Source organism: Vanellus vanellus (genome assembly GCF_965231255.1).
Source record: "Vanellus vanellus genome assembly, chromosome: 27".
In the NCBI taxonomy this organism is placed as follows: domain Eukaryota; kingdom Metazoa; phylum Chordata; class Aves; order Charadriiformes; family Charadriidae; genus Vanellus; species Vanellus vanellus.
The window spans coordinates 342,315-359,030 of record NC_138932.1 but is presented as its reverse complement, the minus strand read 5'-3'; the positions used below and the strand labels follow the sequence as shown (position 1 = coordinate 359,030).

Here is a 16,716-nt window from a genome sequence, read left to right as displayed (position 1 = left end):
CTGGGTGAGGGAAACATGCGGCGTGACGTTTTCACCCCCGTTTCAGGAGCTGAGGCGAGGGGTGCAGCCTGGGTGGGCGTCGCTCCTGCTCCTCGCCCACCAGCTGAGCCCGGGGGGCAACCGAGTGGCCACACGGTGTCCCCTCCTTGTCACCCTGACCCTGCTAACGCGGGGACAGCAGCACAGGTCCGAGGGAGGAGGTGAAGGATGGGCTTTGCCGTGGTGTGAAATCGGGGTGTGTGTGTGTGTGTGTGCTCTATTTATACTGTGAACACAGAAACACCCCATCTTTGCGCTTTCCTTTGCCACCCTGTGTGCGAGACAGCAGCAAGGGTCTGGGATGGGCAAGGCACTGTGTCTGCCTTCTCGGGGTCGCCTTGCTGGCCACGGCTGTGGGCTTCACAGGTGGGTGAAGGGTGAGAGAGGAGGTGTCGACAAAATGGCTGGGGACGGAGGGCTCGGATCGGCTGCAGCATCCCAGCACCCGTCAGGCTGTGGCCAGCTCCTCCTGCCCCAGCAGTCAGATCCCCCACTGAGGGTGGTTTTGGGGTCCCTCATCGCTCTGTGCCTGCAGCCGTGGTGTGAGGGATGGGGCAATGGGCTCCTGGGACTCCGCCTTAACTTCTCTTCTGCACCCTGTTTTTTCTGATGCTCAATTACCCCAAGCCCAGCCCCAGCCCTGGCAGGTGAACAGCGTCCTGGGGGGGGTCCGTGCTGCTCTCCCCGGTTCTGCCCCCAACAAGACAGTGAAGGAGATCAAGTGGAGCTTTCCAGCTGGTGCCAGTGCCACAATCCAAGTGGCAGAGTTTGGCCCCGGTGGCTTTGAGCGCCCCAAACCCAAGGACTGGTTCAAGGAGTAGCTGGAGATGTTCAACGCGACGGCGCTGAAAATCGGGGCCCTGGAGTGGGGTGACAGCGGGGTCTACGGGGCTCGGATTAAACTGCACCTAGCGCTGGTGGAGGATCAGTCCTTCAACCTCTCCGTCTACGGTGGGTGGTTGCAAAGGAGGGGATGGAGATTACAGAAATTCTTTATTTTCATCATGTGGCCCCTCCGCTTAGTGCAGTTGGGATGTTTCCAGCCCTGGAGACAGATTCACCCCTGTGTCCCCCTCCCTCTGTGTGTGCAAAGCAATGATTTATGGTCACATCAAGCTGAGTTCTCAGTAAATTATGTGGTTTTCCTGGCTGCGAACAAGTGCAGTCCCTGCCCCCCGCCCACCCCGGGGCTCAGTGCCGCTCAGCATCAGCCATGCACTGGGCTGTCGGCTGCACATCGGGGCCCCGCTCTCCCCCTGCACGGCACGCAGGCACTCACTGCTCCTCGTTTGCCAAACGGCAGCTGCCGAGCCAAGGCCAGTGAGCACGTAGGCAGCTCCAGCTCTGAGCTCCCTGTACCGTTTCCCAACCTCCCGGTTCCGGCATGCTGCAGCCATGCCGGGCTTGAGCTAATCGGCTCTGGCAGCCAGCTGTGGCACTTGTGGCCATGGTGCTTGTTGGGCCACATCCTGGTTGCTCCCAACCTTTCGGTTGTCCCTGGGGGCAGGAGGGCAGTGGGGAGGATCCGTTTTTCCCAGTGTCATCCTTTCCTGTTGCAGTCCTGCTGCTGGACCCCAAAATCCAGAGCTGGCTGCTTTCAAAGAGCCCCGCATGGTGCCACCTCCTGCTGCAGTGCCACCTACCCAGTGGGACTGGAGGCACCGTCAGCTGGATGAAACCCCGTGGGAAAGCAGAGGGGGTCAGGGTGCATCCCCTCTGCAGCGGGCTGCTCCACATTGAGGTGCAGCCCGGCTCCCCCAACACCACCCTCACCTGCAGGGCTTGGCATGCCCTGGAGGAGAGGAGCCGCTCTGTAGACCTGGCCAGCGTGTGCTGCAGCAGAGGTGAGTGCGGTGTGGAGGGGTCAGAGCGGAGGGTGAGGGGCTTTTTTGGGGGTCTCCTGGTCTTTCCAGGCACCCCCGAGCTCCCTCCTGCCCCACAAAGGGCTGTTTTGGCAGCCGAGCATCCCCTCACCGCTGTCTTTTTGCCAGCGCAGGGCACAGCGTCAGACCCAGCTGCTGGACCACGGTGGCTGCGGTGGTGCTCCTGGCAGCCTATGCCGCCACGCTGGAGTTTCCCAAAGTCCCTCCGCTGCACCATCCCTGATGACGAGGGACTTGGCGATAACTCAGCCCTCCTTGCCGGCCTTTGCCGATGCTCTCCACTTTGCACTGGGTGCTGTCCTGCTGCCCCTTTGGGGCCATCTCCCCGTGCCATGGGGACATCCCTCGCCATCACGTGCCAAAAACCACAGCCTGTTCCCACCACCGGCCAGTCCCAGCCGCAGGGAGTGGCTCCGGCAGCGGCACGTGCCAATGGAAATGACGACCTTGGGACTGATCCTGTGTCCTTCCCCTTGGTTCCACGGACACCCCAACATCCCCGCAGAGGACCGAGCCGCTGGCATTTCCCGGAGCGATGGTGGGAGAGTGACGGAGCCAGCGGCTCCGCTCAGTGTTTCCCAAAGTCTTGACCGAGCTCCCAACGCCTTCAGCCCACCCGGCCGGACGAGCCCCGGCAAGATGCTGCCCGTCTCCCCGTCACACGGGGACCGTGGGGGATGTCCGGTGTGGCCATGCTTCACCTTGCCAGGGATGTCCCGGCGTGCAAAACCCCTCAGCGCCAGCTCACAGAAAGGTGGATTTGGCAGGAGGAAGACCGTGCCTTGCGCAAGAGCCGGTGTCATCCCTGGTGAGCACCTGCCATGGAGCCCCATCTCTGGATGAAGGACCTTCATGCCATGCGGCTGCGTTGTTCTCCTCTTCCTCAGCTCTTGGAGGACCAGCTGGTTTTCCCCGTTAGCTGGAAATTTCAACTTGGCAACTTTCATTTCCCCTCTGCCCTCGAGAGACGTGGGAGGAACTGGCAGAGCGGGCAGCGTGTCCAGCCCCTGCTCGGCTGTCCGCTCCGCTCAGGGGGGACCCTGACGGGCAATTTTGGGGCGTTAACTGGTCACAGACATCCCGTGTCCCCTCCCCACGCTGCCCACAGTCTCCCCGGCACTTTGAGGATCCTCATTTGAAGGTGCCCCGAGAGAAGGGCTGGAGTTAATCATCCCCTGGGCGCGGGTTAATGATTTTGCTCGTAGGCGGGGAGCGGCGAATGCTGTCCCCAACCACTCTGTCCTGCTGCAGGGAGAGCAGCCCCGCTGCGGAGGCTGCTTTCCCCCTCCTTGTTTTCCACTGCCAGTTGCTGGAGGTTTTAAATAAAAAATAAGCTTTCTGTGCTGCTAATGGAAAGCGCTTCCTTCCAGCCACGGCCCCCGCAGCAGCTCAGGGCTCCTCAATCGTGGCTGAGAGGGCTCAGGAAGGGTGTTCTGCAGCCCCCCCAAGGGGGGAGAGGTGCGTGAGGGACGGGGTGGGAGCCTATAGGGATGGTTTGGTGGGTCCACAGCCCCCTTGGCATCACCGCCGGACCCTGCCAGGGTATCTGTTCCCCAGGTGCATCCCCTGTGATTCAGCCAAGACCTCGCAGCCCCTCAGGGACATCCCCTCCCATGCTGTTTTCTGCACCCACGGGTGCTCGGGCACTCCCTTATCCCCCCTGGGAGCAGAGCTGGGGGTGCTCCCGCCACCCAGCTCCAGGACGCTCCTGCTGCCTGGGTTTCCTCAGGGAAGTGCTTTTGATATGGGGAAGCCCCCATTTGAGCAAGCCCTCGGTGGTCCCCAGGGCCAGCAGGAGACCTGGCAGGGCCGTGTCGGGCATCGCCGGTGTTAATCCGGGCACTGAACTGGGCTGACGAGGGATGCGCAAGGTCAGGGTTCACCAGCAGCCCCTGACACGCTCGCTTCACATCCTCGCCAGCACAGGTCCTGCACGCTTCCCCTGGCTGCCTAATCATTTCTGGCGAGCTAATTAATAAGCTAGCCGTGCCCCACGCGATGCACGGCTTCCTACGGGTTGTGGCGCAAGGCGGCTTTGCTCCTCCCCGTCTCTCCTGCTGCTGACTCTGCCTACTGAGCCGCACGAAGAGCCGAGGAGGAGAAATGGAGGGGGAATTGGCCAGGAGCAAAGCCCGGCTGCCCTCGCTGCTCCTGGCGCTGCTGGGCCTTGGGCCAGGTGAGTGCAGGGGTGGCCGCTGCCATCAAGCCTTCGTCCCGCGGGAGCATCGTGGCAGGGGGCTGGCGGCTATGGGGTGGGCTCCGGGAGCAGGGATGCCGACCCCCATCCTGCCATCTCCCTGCCTGCTGCCGCTTAATTGCAACCCACTCCCCGACTCTGCCCCCCTCCCTCTCCATCCCCCCGCGCTCCCAGGATGGGCGGGAGATGGTTTCTGGACCGCTGGTTTCAGCGGTCCAACCTTAACGAGAGGTTTCGTAACGAGGTGCTGGCTGAGTGAGCTGCGGACCACCACCACCCCCTCTGCCATTCCGGCTCCATCCCCCTGCAAGGGTCTCCGCGCCCCCAAAGTGGCTTCTGGCAGGCGCCACTGTCGCCCCACGGAGCCCTTTAACCCCCCCGGGGCCGTGCCAGATCCGGCTGCGAAGCGGCTCCTTACGTAAAGCAGGAGCGAGGAATCCCCTTAATTCCCAGCGCGCTAATCCACACGTTTAATAATTCCCATAAAACCTCCGATTCCTACAGAAAAGCATCTAATAGTACAGGCAGATTAGCGGGGTGGGTTGGGGGGTGACGGGGAGGGACCGTTATCTTATTAATTGGCTTCACGAGCGAGATGGGCTGTCAGCAGCTATCGGGCAGAAGGGCTGTGGCACAAGGTGCCAGTGCTGCCGCCGCTACTGACAAATATCTGACCCAGCTTAGATGGAAAATAGGCTGTTAACGATGCTTCAGAGTTTTCCAGTTGCTTTCTTTGATCGAAATTATTTGATATCAGAGTGTAGCGGAGCTGGGGTGGTGGGGGCGGGGAGGGTGGAGGGAGGTGATGAGAAAGAGCAAAACCTGAGCTCATGGTGAATAAACCCCGGGGCTAAATTCAGCCCCGCAGCTCTATTTTTTTAGGGTTTGATGGAGACTGGAGTTGGACTGATGCGGGTGGGAATGCGTCGCAATGCATCGAGCATCGTTGCGGTCGCCCCCTCCCTTGCCCACCCTGTCCTGCTGAAGGGGGTCGGGGGCTGCGGAGCCGCGGGTTCCCCGAATCCCAGGGTAAACAGGATGAGCCGGGAGGATGCTGGGGAGGCAAGGCGGTGGCTGGCCTCGGTGGCCTTTTTCCAGCCGTCATTTCCTCCAGTACAATAGTGCAGGGGCGGCCGGTGGGGGATCCCCCCCCCCCTCCCCGGAGAGCCGCGGCCGGTGGATGTGCCACGAGAGGGTGGAAAACGCCGGGAAGGACGCCTGTGCTGCCGCCAGTTCTGCTGCTTGTGCCATGTGCCGGGTTTAACTGTGGTGGGCATCGCCACCGTGGCGGCATGACGGACAGACGGACGGTGGGCAGATGGGACGCTCCTCCGATGAGTTTATGCAGGGCCCCCCCCCGCAGCTCCTTTCTCCAACTCAGGGGGGTGGCTGTCCCCTCCTGTCCCCCCTTGGCGCCTGGGGACCCCCCAGCTTCCCCCGCACCAACCTGCTCATCCCTATCCCCCCTGCCCGGTTCCCCAACTCCCACACACGGGCTCAGCATCCTCCCACCAGCCTCAGCCAGACCCATGTGGCCACTGGTACCCACAGCCGGGACGGCTTCACGGGAGCCTGAAAAGTTCGCAGTCCCCTCGGGGAAGAGTCAGAAATTCGTGGGAGGGGGGGATTTAAGATTCGGCTGGAAAAAACGGGAACTGAGACAGAGGATAAGCAGGATCAGAGCAACAAAAAGCTCCAGCGATGCGGAGCGCTCCTTTATACAGCAAAGCCAAGAGGCAGCTTGGAACGCGGGGCTGCTGGAGGGGTTTGTAAGGAATAAACACTAGGATGTCTGTGTTTAATCTGCTTTAATATACAGACACATCTGCTTCTGCCTCCTGCGGGTGGGGGAGAGGAGGGGAGGCGCAGGGGGAGTGCGCGGAAGCAATGGAGGACCCGTCACCCCTGGCGTGGCGGGGGGGGCTCATCCCAACCAGGACAGGGGCAAAGCCGTTCGCCGCAACATCGTCGTCCCAACGGTTGGGCATCCCTGTCCCAGCGTGGGAAAAGGATAGGGAGAAGGGGAGGATGTTATTCCGGTGGCAGAGGGACGTGGGGGGCTGTGGGGGCTGGGGCTGGCAGAGGAGACAGCTTGTAGGTAGGCGGGAGCTGCCAGGAGCGAGGGAGGTGGTACCGAGCAGCTCCCGGCGTGATTTTGCAGAGAGCTGTTGCTGCTGCCGAAAAAAAAAAACAAACCAAAAACAAATCCCAACCCACCCCTCAACCCCCATGGTGGCGGCTCAGATGGAGGGGCTGAAACCCACCCCGGGGTGGAGGCGGTGAACTCCATCCCTGCAGGAATCGCCCTCATCCCGCATCTCGCCAGTGGCTCCATCCCTCCCGGGTTCAGCAGCTCCGCCGTGGAGGGTCACCCCCTCGGTCCTCAGTCCCCCATGGCCTTAACGCTTGTCGATCTTTCGTAGGCATCTTGGCCGAGGCGCGGTTTAAGGCGGACAATGAGGTTTTGCAGATGCTGGCTGGGAACTCCTCCCAGACCCTCTTGGAGCGTTGTTCTGGTGAGAGCGCAGCTGCAGCCCCGGGGACAGCAGCGTTCAGATGGGGCACCTCCATCTGAACCAGTAGATGCTTTGGTTTTAGTTCGGCAACCAGTCTCTGAACCCGACATCCTTCCTTCCCTGCCGGAGCAGGAGACAGCTCCGGTGGGATACGGGGTCAGCCGGGGGGGGACATTGTCGTCCCCAACCCGGAGAGGGACTGGCCGGCGGAGAGGAGACCGGACGGCTGCATCAGGGCAGGGAGATGCTGCTTCTTTCCCCCCCGAAATGGGACCTGACCCCCAGGGTCCTTCTTGTCCCCAACGGTCCTTCTGTCCCTGAATTGTTCCTGCTGTCCCTGTCTTGTCCCCACGCGCCTGGTGACTTTCTGCCTTGTCCGCAGAGCTACTTTTCGGCCAAACCCAGGCGCAGCCCCAGCAGGTGAACGGCATCCTGGGGGGGTCCGTGCTGCTCTCCCCGGTTCTGCCCCCCAACAAGACGGTGAAGGAGATCGAGTGGAGCTTTTCAGCCGGCGCCGATGCCACCATCCAAGTGGCAGAGTTCGGCCCCGGCGGCTTCGAGCGCCCCGACCCCAAGGACCGGTTCAAGGAGCGGCTGGAGATGTTCAACGCGACGGTGCTGAAGATCAGGGCCCTGGAGCGGGGTGACAGCGGGGTCTACGGGGCTCGGATTAAACTGCACCCAGCGCTGGTGGAGGATCAGTCCTTCAACCTCTCCGTCTACGGTGAGCGGCCGCACACTGGGGTTTGGCACCGGGGGCAAAAACAGAAAGCCCCGAGTGCGAACCCCTTTTACAGGTGGGGAAACTGAGGCACGGAGTAACGATGGGGTTTGTCAAGATACATAGAAAGCCCTGAGTGCGAGCATTAACCCCTTTCACAGGTGGGGAAACTGAGGCACAGAGCAACGATGGGGTTTATTGGGGTAAATAGAAAGCCCCGAGTGCAAGCACTAACCCCTTTCACAGGTGGGGAAACTGAGGCATGGAGCAACGATGGGGTTTACCAGGGTTAGGTTAGACCCCAACTTTTGCACCCCAGGACCTGCAGCCCCTCAAGCTCTGTGAAAGGCCAAATCCTGCCACCTTGGGGGTCCCTGAGGTGGCTGTGCTGTGCCTCGCTGGGGACAGGTGTGACGGTGGGGACGAGCAGGGTGGAGAAAGCCCTGCCTGCCCCACGTTGATCCGTCCCCTCTCCATGGGACGCAGAGTCGGTGCCGAGCCCCCGGACCCGCAGCCAGCTCCTGGCCAGCACGCTGGAGTGGTGCAACCTGACACTGCAGTGCCAAGGTGCTGGCAAAGGCGCCGTCAACGTCACCTGGAAGAGGGACAACATCATCCGGGACCTGACCGCCGACCGCCACCAGCTTTCCCCGGATGGGACCACCCTGCGGGTGGCCCTGCCACCCACCGCCGCCAATGTCACCTACGCCTGCACCGTCAGCAACCCTGCCGACCAAAAAGTCGTCCTCTTCGACCTGCAAGCTATATGCCAAAGTGGAGGTGAGACCCTCGCCCCACGGATGGCTGGGGGAGACTGTAGGGGGGATCCCCCCGACACCAGCCGGCTGCTTTGGCACAGGGGGGGTGGGTGGGTGGGTGGTTGGCACCACTCAGTGCCCCTCTCTGCCCTCCCAGGAGGGCAGATGTCCTTCTCGAAGTCGGGGTACATCGTCCTGACCCTCATCCTGCTGGTGGTGAGTTTGGGGGGGGCCTTCTGGTGCTGGCGGATGAACAGCGAGAAGGCGGCAGACCCAGGCAAGTGAAGCCCTCCCACCCCCCTCCCCATCCTCCTTCCCCCCACCCCAAGAGCCGGCATGGCTTTGGGGCTGCTGGGTAACCCCCCACCACCACCACCACCTTGACGCCCTGCTCGCTCCCCTGCAGCTGCCACCCCCACGGTGCCTGCCGAGGAGAGCCCCTCCGACCCCCAGTATGCCGAGATCGTGCGCCGGAGCCCCCCGGAAGGTAATGACCAGGTGAGGCCCCCGGGGGGGGGGGGCTGGGGGCTGCCGGCTGTGTTGGGGGGGGGGAGCACAGCCAAACTGGGGGTCCTTGGTCGTACCAAGGGTCCCAGCCACACTGGGGTCACAGCTGTTTCAGGGGGTGGGACACATGGGGCTCCTGGCCACACCAAGGTCGTGGCCACACCGTGGGTCCCGGCCATGCTGGGAACCGACAAGTCTGGGGGTCTCAGCCATGCCAGGGGTCCCAGCGACACTGGGGGTCCCAGCAACACTGGGGGTTCTGGCCAAACTGGGGGTGCTGGCCACACTGGGGTTCCCTGCCACACCGAGGGTCCCGGCCGTACTGGGGTCATGGCATCACAGGGGTCCCAGACACACTGGGGGTCCTGGCCAAACTGGGGGTGCTGGCCACACTGGGGTTCCGGCCACACTGGGGGTCCTGGCCAAACTGGGGGTGCTGGCTGCACTGGGGTTCCCTGCCACACCGGGGGTCCCAGCCAAACCGGGGGTCCCAGCCACACTGGGGCCATGGCATCACAGGGGTCCCAGCCACATCATGGTCCTGGCCAAACTGGGGGTCCCAGCCACACTGGAGTCATGGCCGCACTGGGGGTCCCAGCAACACTGGGGGTCTCTGCCACATCAGGGTCATGGCTATACTGGGGGTCCCAGCCACACCAGGGGTCCCAGCAACACTGGGCTTCCCAGCCACACTGGGGCCATGGTATCACAGTGATCCCAGCCACATCAGGGTCATGGCTACACTGGGGGTCCCAGCCACACTGGGGGTCCTGGCCAAACTGGGGGTCCCAGCAACACCAGGATCCCAGCCACAGTGGGGTTCTGGCCCCACAGGACACCCATGGGTGCCGGTGCCGGGGCAGAGCATCCCGTAGGGGACCTGGGGCAGGTCCCTCACTGTCCCCCCACCCCCGTCCCCTCCCCCTCATTTCTGCTGCAGGGCCTCAGTCACCCCGAAAATAACCAGGAGCAGAGCTCGCCACAGAAAGCACCGGTCACCACTGTCTATGAGCAGATCCGCCGGCCACCAGAGGACACGGCCGAGGAGGTGACATAGGCCCTCAGGTGCGGTGCGGGGGGGGGCTGCCCCCAAAAAGGGGACCGGTGCCGGTGAGGGGGTCTGCACATGGGGACACCCCCCCCCCTCCCCCCCCCCCCCAGCTGAAAGGTTCCTCTCTCCCGCAGGCACCTGCAGAGCCGGAGCATCGGGATTTTCCGGAAGGGCTGTAAAGTGCGTTGTGTGCCAAATCCGAACCCTCCAGCCCCCGTTTTGGCTCCGGGGATGGGAGGCACCATCTCGGGGTGATAGCCGGACAGACACTTCCCCCTGCCACCCCCCACTCCCCCCGCCATACCCCTGGTTTCTCTCCAACCTCCTTGGCTGACGCCCTCCAAGACTTTTTGGGGAGGGGGATCCCGGTCCCAGGCTGAGACAAGCAGCGGTGAAGCTGGGGGACCGTCCGCGGTCCCCAGATGCCCCGGGATGCTCCAGGATGGGGGGGGGGGGGGGGAACAACACCCCAGGGTTCACCTCCTGTGTGCCACCGCTGCCGGGCTTGGCCAGGACTGGGGACATTGGGGAGGGACATATCCTTGTGCCGGGCCACACTGCTCCGGAATGGCACTGTGGGTCCAGGATGAGACAACCTCGGGGCAGATTGACACCCCCCCCCAGCCCTCCCCAGCCCCCTCCCAGCCTCCAGCTCCCCCTGGACCCTCGCAGGGACCCCTCCGCAGTGTCCCACCCGCTTCACCGCTGACACCGAGACACGGGGACGGTGGGGGGGACGACACACCAGTGTGTCCCCCCAGCCCCATCCCACACAGCTCCACTGGAGCAGACCCAGGTGGAATCTCTGGGGCCACGGGGGGGACAGAAGCTACTGTCGCCCATGCAGATCCGCCGAGAAGCACCCCCCCCTCCTTTACCCACCCCCACCCCCGCCATAGCCGTTGCCCGTGCAGCCTGTGCAGCGTCTCGACAGAGGGGGTGTCACCGCCTGTGTGTCCAGCACCCACTGTCACGGGGCCCCTCGCTCGGCCGGACCTCCCGCCGCTGTAAAAACAGCAAATAAATGTTGGTGAGACCAAGAGAGGGGAGAGCTGCCGGGGGAGCGGGCACGCGTGTCCGTGGGCACACGTGCACGTTCACGCCTGTTTCTGTGCAGCCGCACGTGGACCCGTTGCAGTAGAAGCATCCCCGGGGCTGTGCAAACCGCCCGGATTCGCTGTTCCCCCCCGAGAAACCCCAACCCGCCTCCCCCCACACACACACACATGCACACACACAGGTCGGGGGGAGGGGGACGCAGCCGCCTCTTGCTTCCCTTTTTGGAGAGGCAGCAGCGACGTGACCTCCGCTTGTGGGCCGTGTGGTGCCTGGGACCAGCCGGGTCCCACCCCACATCCCCCCCCACCCTGAAACCTGCGGGGGCTCTCGCAGTCTGGTTCTCCATCGCAGACGGGATGCAGCGGGAGCCCCGCGGGGTGACAACCCCCATGGGGACAAGCCAGCGCTGTCCCCAGAGAGCTGCTCTCCTCTTTTACGTGTCTCCCACTGCTGCTGTTCCGGGGGGGAGGGAGGTCTGGTTTGGCGAAAGTTTCTCGAGCGAAGATTTTGCTGCTGATGGGGAGAAACTGGGCGAGCCCCAGTGGGAAATGCAGCCTCGGGGCAGGGGACTCCCGGGACATCCCAGGCACGGGGGACAGGAGCATCCCGGCTGCGGGGGACAGGACATCCCAAGTACAGGGGACGGGACATCCCCGATGCTGGGGACAGGACAACCAGGACATGGGGGACAGGACATCCCAGCTGTGGGGGACAGGACATCCCAGGTACAGGGGACGGGACATCCCTGGTGCTGAGGACACGACATTCTGGACACAGGGGACAGGACATTCCGGGTGCGGAGGACAGGACATCCCGGGTGCAGGGGACAGGACACCCCTGGTGCTGGGGATGGGACAACCAGGACACGGGGGACAGGAGCATCCCCAGTGCTAAGGACAGGACATCCTTGGTGCTTGGGACAGGACATCCCAGGTGCGGGGGACAGGATGTTCTGGGCACAGGGGACAGGACATCCTGGCTGCGGGGGACAGGACATCCTTGGTGCTTGGGACAGGACATCCCAGGCGCGGGGGACAGGATGTTCTGGGCACAGGGGACAGGACATCCTGGCTGCGGGGGACAGGACACCCTGGGTGCAGGGGATAGGACATCCTGGGTGCTGGGGACAGGACGACCAGGGCACAGGGGACAGGACATCCTGGGCACTAAGGACAGGACACCCCAGGTGCTGAGGACAGGAGCATCCCAGGTGCTGGGGACAGGATATCCTGGGTGTAGGGAACAGGACATCCTGGGCCTGGGGAACAGGAGCATCCCGACTGCGGGGGACAGCATGTCCCGGCTCTGGGAGCCCAAGCGGGACATTTCCAAGCCGTCAGGGACCATCTTCCCTGCATTTAACACCGAGCAAACCCCTCCTCAGGGGGAGCTGCCGCCACGGCTCAGTGCCACAGTGGGGACAAGGACTGCCCCTTATCCTGGTCAGCCCAGATGGCGTTATTTACCCAAGGGCAGGTGGCATCCAGTTCCTTCCTTTATTTATCGCACCTGAGGGGAAAAACAAGGGCTGGGCAGCCGGGGAGCAGCTTGGGGACCAACCCCAGGGGGCTTTGGGGACCGGTGGGTGCTGCGGGAGGGAGCAATCCCACCGACCTATGGCCCGGCCGTGGGGCTCGGTGAGGTCCCCATGATGTCCTCGCCACTCCCCTGGGAAGGTGCTTACTTGACGTGGGGAGATTTGCATGTTCACTCCCTCCAAGCCGGGTACATCGCGCTGAGCTGAAGGCTTCGAGCTCGCCACGGTGGAGCGATGGGGATGGCAACCCGCCGCCCACGTCCCCGCGTCCCCTGGCTGCTGGTTCCGCTCCTGGTGGTGGCAGGTAGGCATGAGGGGAGGGCAGCGGCCGCCCTGTGAGGGGACCATGGCTGTTCCAACGTTCGCAACCCCCATTTATCAGCCACCCCATTTATGATTAGCGACTCCCATTTATTAGAGGGCGGGTGGTGGTGGGAGAGAGATATGGGGAGCGCGGCGTTGGGTCCCAGGGGCAAAATGAACGCTAGCCCCGAGGGGATTAGAAAATATGTGAAATATTAGAGGTGAGAACAGGATTTCCCCCTGCAAAGGAGCCGGGAACGATGCACCAGGGCACCGGTGGTTCCTCAGGGGTGGGCGAGCTGGGGCTGCTGGCTTGCAGGCAATGGGGGAAACGATGCGGGGTGTTGCTCAGCCTCTCCTCCTCACTTCGCTGCTGGTATAAATCAACTCCCGAGAGGTTTATGGGGTCCCCCAGCTGGGGATGTGACCCTGGGGTGGGTGCCTGGGGGCTGTTCGCTCCTTCTTCTGCTGCATGGTTGCGTCCGGGAGCGCCGGGCTTGGCTGACCCACCGGAGGAAAAGGGGAAATGAATTTTTGGCGAGTTACAGAGGAAGGCAAGGAGGGGCGATCTCCCCTCTTTTGTTTGCCTGCGTGTTTCTGTGAGGAGGAAGAGCGAGGCCGAAGGGTGGCTTGGCCCCAGGCTGCTCCGGCCGTAACCGTTTCCTTGGGGCTGGGGAAGGAGGGGGGTGGGGGGGATCCTATCCTGCTGCCGTCTGGGGTAACTGGAAAGCACTCGATGGGTGCGACGAGCGGGCTGGGTGATGCCTGGGGTCTAACCCCCACCCGGCTGGGGACCCTGGGGATGGCGGGGACATGGTGGTGCCAGGGTCTCGCTCCCCATCACCGCTGCTGAACCCAGCGCAGCACCCGGTGATGTGGTACCCAAAGGAATCCCCCCTCCCTTTCCCCTTTTTCTCTCTGCATCCCCCCTGAACCGGCGCGGCGGTGGGGGGGGGGGGGTGATCCACGGCCGTAGTAGCATGGTGGGGTGATGAACCCCTCGACACTGCACCGGGGCGTTGCGGTTTGCCAGTTAAGTGCCGGCCGCGCCGTTCCCCTCGCCTCACCTTCCTCTTTGCAAACCAAAGCGACTGGGGAGAGCGCGGAGGGGGGAGAGGCCGGAGCCGGCCCCAAAGCGTGCCGGAAGCAAGCAGGCTGTGAGCTGTGGTGCAGGATGGGTCCTGCGGTGTGGGGATGTGGCCGTCTGTCTGTCTGTCCCCCCCCAGCTTGGGAGAAGCTGCCTCGGTGTCGCACAGCATTTCGGCACCTCGGATGCGCATCCGCCAGTGTGGGCAGCTCTGCCGTGGGGAGTGTCTCGCTGTCACCCCAGGAACAGCGAGCCCCTGGCGAGCCCCCGGCATCCCAGGCTGCATCCCCCGCAGCGTGGCCAGCAGGGCGAGGGGGGGGTTGTGCCCCTCTGCTGTGCTCTGCTCTGCTCTGGGGAGATCCCCCTGCAGTGCTGCCTCCAGCTCAGGGGCCTCAGCACAGGAGAGACATGGAGCTGGTGGAGTGGGGCCAGAGGAGGCCCCGGAGATGCTGCGAGGGCTGGAGCCCCTCTGCTGGGAGGACAGGCTGGGAGAGGTGGGAGGGTTCAGCCTGGAGAAGAGAAGGCTCCACAGAGACCTCCGAGCCCCTTCCAGTGCCTAAAGGGGCTCCAGGAGAGCTGGGGAGGGACTCTGGATCCGGGAGGGGAGCCATGGGACAAGGGGGAATGGTTTGACACTGACAGAGGGGATATTGAGATGAGTTATTGGGAAGAAATTGTTGGCTGTGCGGGCGGTGAGCCCCTGGCGCAGGTTGCCCCGAGAAGCTGTGGCTGCCCCATCCCTGGAGGGGTTCAAGGCCAGGTTGAACGGGGCTTGGAGCAACCTGGGCTGGGGGGAGGTGGGCCTGCCCAGGGCCGGGGGGGACTCAATGATCTTCAAGATCCCTTCCAACCCAAACCAGTCTGTGATTCTACAAAGAGGGGGGCTGAACCCCAAAAGCTCAGCATCGAGCTGCCCCACAGCCCCGTCCCCACCGTGAGAACATTTCCTGAAGGTTTAACCTCAAACCTGCCCCAGTTTGAGCCCCGCTCAGGCGCAGGCGTGGTGGGGAGAGCATCCCCATCCCTTCCATGAAGCCCTGGCTGATCCCTGTCATGGGGATGACCCGTGCACAGCATGGGGTGACATGGGGTGACACTGGGACAACGCAGGATGACGCTGGGAAGGCACCGTGAGCACCCGGTGTCCCCCCAACCCACGGGGGATGCCCAGCCCTGTGTGTGGTACCCGGCCGCTGGGGATACTGGCAGGGGAGGTGATGGGTGTAGGATTAAATGAATCATCTCAGGCGGGTGCCACGCTCCTGTGACTAAGGTACCGGTGGGCAGACGCCCACGGGTACCTCGGGTGGGGGCTGTGGGGAGGAACGGGGAGGGCTACTGAGGATCTCCATCCTCCAGACTATCCCTGTCCTGGCCAGGTGCTGCGACCACCCAGCGCCAGCGGGTGAACGGCGTCCTGGGGGGGGCCGTGCTGCTCTCCCCGGTTGTGCCCTTCAATGAGACGCTGAACAGGATCGACTGGAGCTTTTCACCTGGCACCGGTGCCACCATCCAAGTGGCAGAGTTCAGCCCCAGCGGCTACAAGCGCCTCAACCCCAACGACCGGTTCAAGGAGCGGCTGGAGATGTTCAACATGACGGTGCTGAAGATCAGGGCCCTGGAGTGGGGCGACAGCGGGGTCTACAGGGCTCAGATCGTACTGCGGTCAGCGGTTCTGGAGGAGCAGTACTTCAACCTCTCCATCTACGGTGAGCGGCTGCAACGTGGCGGGTGGTGGTGACGGTTATACAGCCCCAGTGGGAGCAGCTCGTACCAGAGGCAATAAAACCCTTCCACACCCGGAGTGAGCAGCAGCTGGGAAAGGGGAAGAGAAATCGCTCTCGCTGCTGAGCATCTGTTCATGGGGATTTTCCTGGGTTTATGACTAACCCCGACCTGCACTTCCCATTCCCGCCCCCCTCGCTGCCCCTCCAGCCCAGTTCACCCTCCCTGGGGAGCCGGGGTGTCCCCGGGGTGTCCTCAGGGTGTCCCCGAATGCAAGAGTGTTTGTTTGCCCCTTAAACAGGGCCGGTGCCAGAGCCGGAGATCCACCACCAGCACCTCTCCCTCACCACCCAAGGGTGCAACGTCACCCTGCGGTGCTCGGTGCCGGCCGGCAGCGATGCTGAGGCCACCTGGCACCCTGGAGTGCCGAGGGGACAGTTCTGCGAGGATGGCCAGATGCTATGCCTGGCAGTGCCCGCCAGCGCCTTCAACGCCAGCTACACCTGCGTGGCCCAAAATCCCATCCAGGAGCGGAACGTCTCCATCCGTCTGGACACCGTGTGCCGCTGGCAGGGTAAAAAATTCCCCCAGCACCTGGTGCCACCTGGTGGGGTCCTGGCACCCACCACAGCTTGTCCCTGCAGAGACGCATGGCTGGTGGAGGTGGCACTTGTGCCCGGTGCTGCTGGTCATGGCCGCGGGCGCCCTGCTCAGCGCCGTCTGGCTGTGGAGGAAGAAGAGGAGGAAGAAAGCGGCCAAGGGAGGTGGGCGCTGCCAGGTCAAGGCTGTGTCCTCACAGCCGGGATCACTCAGCAAACAGAGCTGGGAAAGAGGGAACCGGCTTTTTCCTTGGCTGTAGCTCTGCCTGCCCATCCCTGCCTGGACCAGGGTGGCTCCAGCATCCCGGCTGCCCCCCCAGCACCCCTCGGCTCACCCCCACCTGCTCCTCTCCCCATAGCCGCCCTCGCCTCCCCCTCCAGTGAGGATGCTCCGCTGGAGATGCCATATGCCGAGATCCAGAAGAGAACCCCCCTGGCAGCAGATGAATGGGTGAGACTTGGGTGGCTGAGGCCAGATTTGGCTCCTGCCCCATTGCAGGGCAATGCCGGGGCCGGATTCAGCTCCCGCCCCATTGCAGGGTGATGCCGGGGCCGGATTCGGCTCCTGCCCCACTGCAGGGCGATGCCGGGGCTCACGCCGGCACCAGGCTCCCATTTCCAGCCCTCCCCTCCAGGCGCTGCAGCTGAAGGTCCCTCTGCATCCCCGAAGTCCCCTGAGCTGGGGGACATGACCCCCTTCCTCAACCCTGGAAGCTGCTCCCGGCATCGCTCCA

General features: G+C 63.6%; 1 protein-coding gene across 1 annotated transcript; it reads left to right on the top strand.

The window, feature by feature from the left end:
• Window positions 1-4,025: 4,025 nt before the first annotated feature.
• On the top strand, window positions 4,026-9,983 carry LOC309682056 (SLAM family member 8-like; the record flags this gene model as incomplete). The annotated part of the gene is made up of 8 exons (XM_082496074.1): window positions 4,026-4,098; window positions 6,543-6,635; window positions 7,018-7,359; window positions 7,843-8,136; window positions 8,272-8,391; window positions 8,521-8,612; window positions 9,562-9,686; window positions 9,807-9,983. The coding sequence occupies 7 exons, from the start codon at window positions 4,026-4,028 to the stop codon at window positions 9,676-9,678; spliced, it is 1,131 nt and encodes a 376-aa protein (XP_082352200.1). The 3' UTR covers window positions 9,679-9,686; window positions 9,807-9,983.
• Between the last annotated feature and the right edge of the window lie 6,733 nt (window positions 9,984-16,716).